The 10,376-nt window shown below is 41.5% G+C and overlaps 1 protein-coding gene across 1 annotated transcript in view; it reads left to right on the top strand.

Moving 5' to 3' along the window:
* Positions 1–10,376, top strand: part of CWF19L2 (CWF19-like 2, cell cycle control (S. pombe)) — a 264,167-nt gene that overhangs the window by 237,281 nt on the left and 16,510 nt on the right. The window contains exons 15-16 of the mRNA XM_019525038.1: positions 724–879; positions 2,397–2,477. Coding sequence (XP_019380583.1) covers positions 724–879; positions 2,397–2,477 — 237 coding nt within the window. The remainder of the gene's footprint in view (positions 1–723; positions 880–2,396; positions 2,478–10,376) is intronic.

Genomic DNA, 10,376 nt, shown 5'->3' with positions numbered 1-10,376 from the left:
TTAAAATTTAGGCCCAAATCCTCCATCTTAGTCTGAGAGCAGTATCTCTTGTCTGTTAGTTACAAATAGCCACTAGTGACTCACAGAGATAAAGACTGAAATACTCTAATCAAGTGTGAAGGATTTCATTTAGTAAAAGGAAACTCTTAAGCACACATGCAAGTCAGATCAGTAAGAGATGTGGTTAACTTCTAATACAGTGGAGATAAGATGTATAGACTTGCTTTTTTTTAAGGCAATATTAGTATCTGCCATAAAGGTCAATTGTGTCTGATGAAAATGTCACTTCTTGATAAATTGTGTAATTGGGAGGAATAATAGAAGTAAGATGATTTTCTGAGTCAGTACAGCCATGTCATTAACTTTTCAGAAAATGGAAGTTTCAGACCTACTGTCAGACCTGTCATTTTTGGAGCCACACAACTTTCTGGTGTTCAGCTCCGATTCAATTTAAAACATAAATTGGCATCTAATTTTATTGAAATGAAGCATATTTTATATCTTGTAAAGCATATTTACCAAGATAACTGTTGATAGATTTTAGATCTGACGTGCCTTTACAGAATGGGTGAATATTTAAATAAAACTTTCGAAAAGTGTGGGACTTTGTAAATGACCTTAGTATAATAGATGCATACTAAATTGTTGTTATGAATGTAATATAAGTTAAAATATGTGAGAACTTTTAAACAGTTCAGATAACATTTTTTTTTCTTCCTCCAGGTGTTCAGAAAGGCATTGGTAAAGATGTTTGAAGCTAAAGAACTGGATTGTGTCTTCCTAGAGACAAATATTAGCATAAAGAAACGCTACCACATGGTGTATGAATGCATTCCTCTTCCAAAAGAAGTGGGGGATATGGCTCCTATCTACTTTAAGGTATTTAAAAAGTACCTTGGCTTCAGTCAGCTGCATGGCTTTTTCATATTCCATTCAGTTCTGATTTCAGGTGTTGAAAAACATCCTTTCTGCTGACTGAGACATGCTTGTTGATGTTAAACTGGTGGGTCTATTAGTTCCATTTCAGAAGTAGAGCAGTCTGTGTGTCTCTGCGAAGTCCTAGAAACTGACTCCCCGGTCACCTATTGAAAGAGCAATAAGCTTAATTTTTGAAGAGCTATAGAGACTTGTAGGACCTGGGTTCTGAGCTGAATGGTATTACATCTCAGCAGGCACATTAACAGAAAAAATATTTTAACATGTAGCAATTTATAATGTAAAAAAGTAGCAGCTATGTATTATTTTAGGGCCAAACCCTCCATTAGTACCCAGGCTGTGGAAGTGAATTGAGGAGCTCTGCCATGCCACTTCAGATTGTGGAATGTTGGCAAAGTTGCTCCATGACTAATACTTCAGTGCTGAAGCAGTATTAGTTCCTGTTTCACCTGTGCCTCAGCTCTGTGAGAGCACTGTGTAATAAATATGCATGTCAATAGCTCCAGTGCTCTACTTCCCTCTATTCCATAAGCATTCACAGGGGTGGTGTATTTGAGTTCTTCAATTTTACCTTGCAAAGCAGACACTGCATATGGGACCCTCTCTATCTGCAGGGATTGAATCAGGATTTGCCTCTTAGTGATTTGGGTTCTTTAACTAGTTTTCATATCTGTAACCTGTTTTATGCAGTTTATCTAAAATGTATGTGTGCACAAATGTGTATATTTTAATACGGTATAAAATCACATATTGGTTTGTCTCCAGTGAAGAGTAACAGCTAATCTCATGAAGATATGGTTGCTTTCATCCCCATCCAAAATGTTCTACCTGATTGGAGTATTTAAATATCAAACTTGAAAACCTCAGAGTATGCTAGTCCAACAGGAGGCTAGCTTACAGGGTTTAGTGCAGAGCCATTTGCACATAACTAATTTTCTTTCAGAAGTGCCCATTATTCAAGCATGCAGTGATTGAAATTTAAATGGTTGGTGACAGTAGGTTCTGTTTCCATATTAGGAGGGCAGAGACATGGCATAATAAGTCTTTGAATGCCAGTAGGCTTCTAAAGTTGGATTTTTTTCTCTTATGTGCAAAAAAGTAGAACTTAATGTATTCATAAAAGTAGCTTTTTGTGAGCAGAATGATCAGAACGTATGAACTTTTTTATTCTCTATTAATTTGGGAATCTTGTTAAATATAATTTGTGTCAAGCAAAAGTTAAGACTGCAGTTATAAAACTTGAAAAGTAAAAAATTAGCTTGAGAGAATTACTGTAAAATGTTTTAATTAAGTTCTGGAAATTGCAGAAGTGCCAAAAATAGTTAGTTCCTTATACGGGAAATGTTTGGTAGTTGCAATGCATAGTATTCTATATACTTCATTTTAATACATAAAAAGTTAGACTTTACTGCTTTCCTTTTGGGGGTCTTGTTTTACATTTAAATATAATACTTTTACAGAAAGCTATAATGGAATCAGATGAAGAGTGGTCCATGAACAAAAAACTGATTGATATTTCTTCAAAAGACATCCGTAAGTCTGTAAGTATTGGAAGGTTGTCGAATGCTACTTATTTACTGAAATTCAGTCATCCTTCTTAATTGTTAGTTGTCTGTGTGGGAGAAAGTGCGCTCAATTAGATGAGTAATCCAAGCCCCTTGGAAAAAAAACGAAGGACATGGGGAAGATAGGGTGGGAATTAAAGGCTCTATTGAGGACCTATTGAAGTCAATGAAAAGATTATCACTGACTTAAGTAGTAGATAGATTGTGCTCCAAGTGCTGGCTGAGATCAAAGGCATGTGTCTTAGGCTAGTTTCCAGCACTCTGTCCTTGCAATTAATTTAAAACATGAGGATGGACCTAAGCAATGATTGTTACTCAGCTACTTAAAAAAAAAAAACAAAAAAAAACAAAAAAAACAAAAACAAAAAACATATTATGCATTTTGTAAATGCCCAGCATGGCCTGTTACATCATTAATACATATTCTGGAGATACTGGTACAGGTACTCCTTACTTAACATGGTCCTGGTTAATGCTGTTTCGTTATTGCATCACTGATCTATTAGAGAACATACTTGTTTAAAGTTGCGCCATGTTAGGTTATAATGTTGTTTGGCCGCTGTGATGTAATTGGATTCACTTAACATCGTTTTGCTTAAAATTGCATTTTTCAAGAACGTAACTATGACGTGAAGCGAGGAGTAGATGTATCAATATGAAGCTGTTTTTAAAAATTCAGGATTGTGCTGATATATGTTTTCATAAAGGTGGATATTACAGGAATAGTGCCTCTATTTTTAGGCTTAAAAATTGTCCTACCTTGAAAGTGGTCTTTTATTGAAGCTACCTATTATAATTCCACCAAGTGAATAGAGGTTGCTCCAGGCAATTCTGACATTTATACTGTGTTACAAACATTATGGATTACTATGCAACAATAAGTTGCATGTCATTTTAAAACTGTACATTTTACCTACAGAATCAGTTTGCATTTTTAAAACTAAAATCTGAAAATTAATACTACTGGCAGGGCAGGTCAGTTGCTAGACCAACAACCTTCAAAATACCCCTTTATATTAATTGAATACATCTAAGCAGGATTGCTAAACAGCCGGGTAATATTGATGCTATTTTCATTTATTAGCTGTCTGTTGGACATGAGTCTCATTAGATCTTACATCTTTCCAGAGCTCTCTATCCCCATCCTGGTTTCATAGGCCATTTTATCTGCTTTATTTGTTATAATGTCTATTCCTGAATAAACACTTCTTTCTCTATTAATATGTCTTTTATCACAGTTGTCTCTTCTTTTCTAGTTAAAAGCCATTCAAATTCTTTATTTAGTTGCTTTATTCTTTATTCCTTCAGCGTTGTGCCCATCCCTTTGGGTTTGAGTGGCCTTGTAGCCTTGGTGTTAGTTCCTCATGTATATTAATTTGGCTTTTCATTTCTTAACTCATCTCTCAACATAATTATGAACAGCTAGAAATACTTGTGTTTTATTTATGAAAATGATCCAGCCTCTGTATTTATGGGCTGGTTTACTTACTGTGGAGTTAAATACAAAGAGCATCTCAACAAATACTTAAATAGTTTGACTTATAGCCTTGAAGAAGTGACTTCATAGCCTGAACCTTTGGGATATAACTGTTTTGTCAAAGTAGAGAAGAGAGATCAAAGTCTCTGACCAGACTTCTGGGGATTGTGGTTTGGGAATTTAGCAGGGGGACGGTGGCCATATTAATGACCACTGCTCTTCTGCCACTAGATTTTCTGACCTGTGGGGAGCCCCATAGTTCAGATGTGATGGCTCTGTGGGCCATATTTGGTCCGCAGGCCAGAGGTTGAACACTAGGGCTGTGAGAAATTTTGCTGGGTGTTTCATTTTGAAGCTGTTTAGAGCTCAAAACAGTGAAATGGAAACAAAACAAAAGCCTTTGAAACAACTTTCAAACTAAACAAGGGCACTCAAAACATTTTGAAAGTTTTGAAATATTTCAAGTTTCGAAGCTGGGCTTCAGCGCCAGTCCCAGCTGGCAGCAGCAGCCTCCTGTCACCCGGCACAGATCCAGGGGCTGCGCCTGCCTAGGAGGATTCTGGCACATCTCCCAGCCCTCCTGGGGGTGCGGGCCCCCAGATCTCTGTGACGGATGACAGCATGGTGTTGCTGCCAGCTGGGGTGGGCAGCAGTACCAGTCCTCCCGGTGCTGAGTGGAGGCTGCACCCAGCACCAGTCCTAGCTGGTAGTAGCAGCCTCCTGTCATCTGGCAGGCAGATCGGGGGGTCTGCACCCCTGGGAGGAGTCTGGCAGAGCCCCACAGCCCTCCCGGGGGTGTGGGCAGGCCCCTGATCTGCCTGCTGGATGACAGGAGGCTGCCTCTGCCAGCAAGTGATAGTTTTGCTTGTCAACACCTTGAGGTGCAGTTTCCCAGAAACCTGTGAAGCTTGGCAGGCTTCATGCTCTCAGAAGCGGCTATTATCCCTGCAAGTTTCATCTGATTCAGGGAAGAAATGACAAAATTATAGGCGTTTTCATGATTCCCCATTATAGCCTATGGGCGAAATGTCAAAACAGCGAAGAAGTTTTGATTAAATGAAACAGAACAGCACTTTCGAAATGAAACACTGTTCCTTTGAAACAGGGCTTCATGCCCCCAGAAAGGGCTACCATCCCGGTAAGTTTCATGCGAATCAGGTATAAAACAACAAAGTTATAGGCAATTTTGTGCTTCCCCATGGTAGCCTATGGGCGAAACATTGAAACAGTTTTGACGAAACGAAACAAAACAATTTCAAAATGAAACAAAACACTGTCCTGTCAAAACATCGAAATAGAAGTCTAAGTGGAACAGTGTTGTTTCGCACAGCCCTATTGAGCACCCCTGCTTTATATTCTTGGAGGGAAAGATAAATAAAGCCTTAATTTAAAACAGCATTTCCAAAACTTGTGCTGCTCACTAGTACTGAGATGAAAGAACTTACTGGTGCCAAACACATTTGGGCCTGTCAGAATAATATGGTTGGGGACATGGTGTTGCTTAATCCCAGGAGACTGTTTCCACTGGGGTTCTTCCCACAGTGGAACAAAAAGTAAGGCCTATCACCTAAGGGAGCAGCCCAAATTATATATATATAAAAGGCTCCAGTACTGAGTGCATGCATACATATATCTTGATTCAGAGACATTAGGGCTGGAAGGGACCTCGGAATATCATCGAGTCCAGCCCCCTGCCCAAAGGCAGGAAGTCAGCTGGGGTCATAGGATCCCAGCAAGATAAGTATTCAATTTTTTTTGAAGGTGTTCAGTGTAGGTGCTTGAACCACCTCCAATGGCAGGCTGTTCCAGACCTTAGGGGCTCAGACAGTAAAGAAATGCTTCCTTATGTCCAGCCTGAAATGCTCTTGCAGTAGTTTATAACCGTTTGACCTCATCATCCCGTAGGGCGCTCTGGTGAACAAACGTTCCCCCAGATCCTGGTGGTCACCCCTGATAAACTTATAGGTGGCCATCAGATCACCCCTGAGCCTGTGTTTTTCCAGGCTAAAGAGCCCCATGGCTCTCAGCCTGTCATTGTAAGCTCTGTTTTCCTGACCTCTGATCATGCACGTGGCTCTTCTCTGGACTCTCTCAAGCTTCTCCACATCCTTTTTGAATTGTGGAGCCCAAAACTGGACGCAGTACTCCAGCTGCAGCCTCACCAAGGCCGAGTACAAGGGGAGAATGACGTCCTGGGATTTGCTTGAGAAGCATCTATGGATGCAAGCCAGTGTTTTGGTCGCTTTACTAGCCGCAGCATCGCATTGCAGGCTCATGTTCATCTTGTGGTCAATGATGACCCCCAAGTCTCTTTCTTCCGTAGTGCTAGCCAGCGTAGCACTGCCGAGCCTATAAGGATGCTGCCGGTTTTTCCTCCCAAGGTGGAGAACCTTGCATTTTTCGGTGTTAAACACCATCAGGTTCTCATCCGCCCATTTGCTGAGCCTGTCTAGGTCAGCTTAGATCGCCTTCCTGTCTTCGGGTGTGGATGCTTTGTGTGCGCGCGTGCGCGCGTGTGTGTGTATGCAATAGATATATTGTAAAGGACCCAGTATATATCTGTTTCACTTAAGACTGGAGTTTTTTGGCCAGCAGTGCCTGATGGACCTCTGTGTGTGTCATGAATGTTATTGTACTTACCATCAAAGGTGTAGGGAGCAGTGGCTCCCAACCTTTTTTTGCTGTGACCTGGTGCTGGGAGCAGAGTGTGGCAGTGGCGGTGGACCGGGGAAGCAGGAGCTCCTGGCATGCGGTGCAGCTTGTCCTTTGTGTGAGGCACCGCTGGCATTGCACCCGCGACCCTCATTTGAGTTGTAACTTGAGGTTGGGAACTGCTGGTATAGAGGGTGAAAGATCTCTTTTTATTAATTGTATAGTCAGAAAGGAAATTTCAGGATTCTTTAAATATTACAGGGGATTATGGGGTGGTCAAATTCCTTTGTGTCTTGCCCCATGGGCTTTAGGCCTATACCTCTGGAACAGCCCAGCAGAACTATGTTGGAATTCATGGGATCCATATTGATCAGGACTTCCCTTATAGCATGTTTCAGAATGAGGTTTTCCTTTTCTGCTGTTCCAAAACCTGTTGCTTCTCTCTCTGTCTTTTTAAATAAGAATGTAATAATTTTTTGCCAGTTTCTGAGAAGGAACTTCTTCAGGTTAGAAGAAGGTGGCCCTGGGCTGTATTGTCTTTGTCCCCAGGTGATGTTCTGTTTCCCCTATGCCATTTTTCCTTTTTACTTAGAATATTCACAGCTGCTTCTAGAGCTGCTGCAAGAATCATTCTTTGAACTGATCAGTACTTACATTTGACAATGCTGGCACATATGGCTTTCCCTTTTATCTGGACTCTGATGGACGCTGCAAAAAATATGTGGCAGAAACCTTCTGTGGTTGCTCTTGAGACCTCTTATTGCAAGGAGATTTGCCAGTTTGTAGATTTTATTTCTTTTGGTTCCATCTTTGACTGCCTTTTAGCTTCTTTATCTTGATTCTGTTCACTTTCTATTACATCTAAGCAATCTAGCATTGTTTATGTTTTGATGAAGCCAAAGGTGTGAATAGAGTGTTAGGTGACTAAATGAGAGAGTGTAAAGTCTAAAAAGGTTCTTGCAGCAATAGGTTATTTTTTTCTTTATTTCAGTTGTGTTTATTCAGCACTTCAACAAATTTGTTTTTTCTTAGCTTCATTTAATCACATGTTACAAATGACCTATACAAATTGATAAAAAGTCTACAGAACAATGTACTCTGTACACTTAGGTTGAAATTCTGGCTGTATTGAAGTTAGTAACCAACTTCCCACTGACTTCACTGGAACCTATTTTCACTTCTGTTTATCAAGTTCTTTAGAGTTTGTTTAAAAAAAATTCTTAAAATAAGCCATAATTTTAATTCTGGTGTTTCTATTTTTTGGGCCTTGCACTTCAAGGACATGGACATTTTGGAAAGAATCCAGGAGGGGGCCTACAAAAACGATGAGGGGCCTAGGAAACAACACTGATGAGGAAAAGCTGAAATAGCTAGGGTTATCTGGAAAAGAGAAGACTGAGGGGGCAGATACGATAACAGTCTTTAAATACCTGAAGGGTGACTATAGAGAGGATGGAGGTGGGCTTGCTTCTGGCTGTAGGGGACAGGACTAGAAGCAATGGCCTCAAGCTGCGGCAGAGGAAATTTAGGTTACTTTAGGAGGAACTTTATGACTATGAGGGTGTTCAAGTTTTGGAACAAGCTACTGACAGAAAAGATGAAATCTTCATGCCTGGAAATTTTCAGAAGCAGGTAGGACAGACACTTGCCTGGGATGATTCAGTTAGGGATCTCCTGCCTTGAGCAGGGACTGGACTAGATGACCTTTTTGAGGTCCCTTCGAGCCCTACTTTCTTATAATCCTGTGATCATACTCTGTCTCCTTGTATGTTCTGATTGTGGGTTCTTATGTACATACTGGGAGTGTTCATGTGTTGTAAAATTGCCAAGAGATTAATTTTCAGATTTTTTATTATGTTGCACATGCTTTTATCCCCACAAAGAATGAAGCCTTTGTTAATTATTTCCATGCTGCTAGATGTTACCTATTCATCTTATTATGAAGAAAAATGACAAAAAACACTGGGGATCACTGGAACATAGTTTGAATTTTTTTTGAGTAGGAGATATGCTGATGACTAGGGGTCTGCCTTACTAGTGACAAGAGAAAAACAATTTTTGCAGCTTAGTCACAGCACAAAGAGTCAAATTTGTGGGCATTTCCTGGCAGCCCTGTCTCTTGCTGCTGGTTGGCAAAGAGGCATATACCATATAATTTAATAGCAAGTTCCATGGAAAGTAAATTATGTAATATAATTTATCATCTTATAAATCTAAATATTAAATTTTAATTTAAATTTAAGTATACTATAAATGGCGAGCAATGCTGTTTTTCCTCAATACGACCAGAGTTATGTTGCAAGATGAAAAAAACATTTTACCACCATCTGAATGTAAGGTTGGGAGGGGGGTTGCCATCTTAGAACCAGAAAAAAAAAATCATACACAAGAAGTCAAACACCTACTATAACATATTTTAATTTTATTACAAAAAATATTTGTCATGATTTGTTTGTGTACTGTATACTGAGGTGATTGCATAATAACTCAAAAATAAAGTCTTAGCCTTTCATTTTGTATGTGGGGTGTGGTTGGTGGGGCTGTGTGGTGGGGGGGTGTTTAGGGTGGGGTGCGGGGGAGCGCCAGGGAAACAAACAGCCTTGGAGGCGCTACGCTTCTTGCAGTGCTGGCCAGAGCCAGGAACCAGGCACCGGCATGGAGCAGAGTGCCACCCTCCCTGCCAGGGCTGTGTGCCATGTGGGGAGTAGAGGCGGTCCCCATACTCCCCCCTTACACCCACACCCTGCCTACCCAAGCCTTGCACTGCTGCCACCCCCTGAGTGTGCTGAATCCAGCCCAGCTGCAGACCTGCCCCCGCCCTGCTTCCCTACCTGTTGCCTGGAGGGAGGGGGACCATGGGGAAGCCTGCAGCAGCAGCCCCGCCAGTGCTAGCGGGGCTGACCCTTCGCCCCTTGAGGGTTTAAGTGAGGCATAACACGGTATGTTGGGTGGGTGTATGTGCCTCACTCCCACCCTTGTGGGTGGAAGCGCTGGGTGGGGCACAGTTCATTGAGGGGCCCTGCGAGCCATATGAAAGTGCCTGGTGGGCCAAACTCGGCCCACGGATCATATTATGCCCACCCCTGAGTTAGAGCATTCAGAAGAAATTAGAGTATGCTTAATGAAAATATCATGATTTATGTCTACTAGAATTGTTTAGATGAAACTCCTGAACTTTCATAGTTTCATAGTTTCTAGGGTCGGAAGGGACCTGAGTAGATCATCTAGTCCGACCCCCTGCCATGGCAGGAAAGATTTACTGGGGTCAAATGACCCCAGTTATGTCCTATGACTTGTCCTATGAGTTTTTAGATCAGCAGTGGTCAAATTCCCAGACTTCCCAAGCCCAAAGGGAGGTAATCCCAACACGGATCAAAGGCAGCAGGAGGGCACATAAGCCCCCATGGCTCACCAAAAGCATCCGGGAATGTCTCCTAGTAAAAAGGGAGACGTACACCCAATGGAAGGGAGGGGCCATCACCAGGGAGGACTATACTGCAGTTGCTCGGGGGATGCAAGGGGGCAGTCAGGAAGGCCAAGGTGGAGATGATACTGGGACTAGCTTCCCGGATCAAGGACAACAAGAAGTCCTTTTTTAAATACATAAGGGGCAAAAAAAAGGTTCTAGGTAACGTGGGGCCCCTGCAGGACACGTTAGGAAATTTGGTCGCCACACCAGACGACAAAGCTTAACATATTTAATGATTTCTTTGCCTCCATTTTCCTGAGCAGGGACCGGAACAGCC

This window comes from Gavialis gangeticus, unplaced genomic scaffold (assembly GCF_001723915.1).
Source record: "Gavialis gangeticus isolate Ggan-Ray unplaced genomic scaffold, GavGan_comp1, whole genome shotgun sequence".
In the NCBI taxonomy this organism is placed as follows: Eukaryota; Metazoa; Chordata; order Crocodylia; family Gavialidae; genus Gavialis; species Gavialis gangeticus.
Note: the sequence above shows the minus strand (reverse complement) of the source record. Positions and strands in the feature narration are given on the sequence as shown.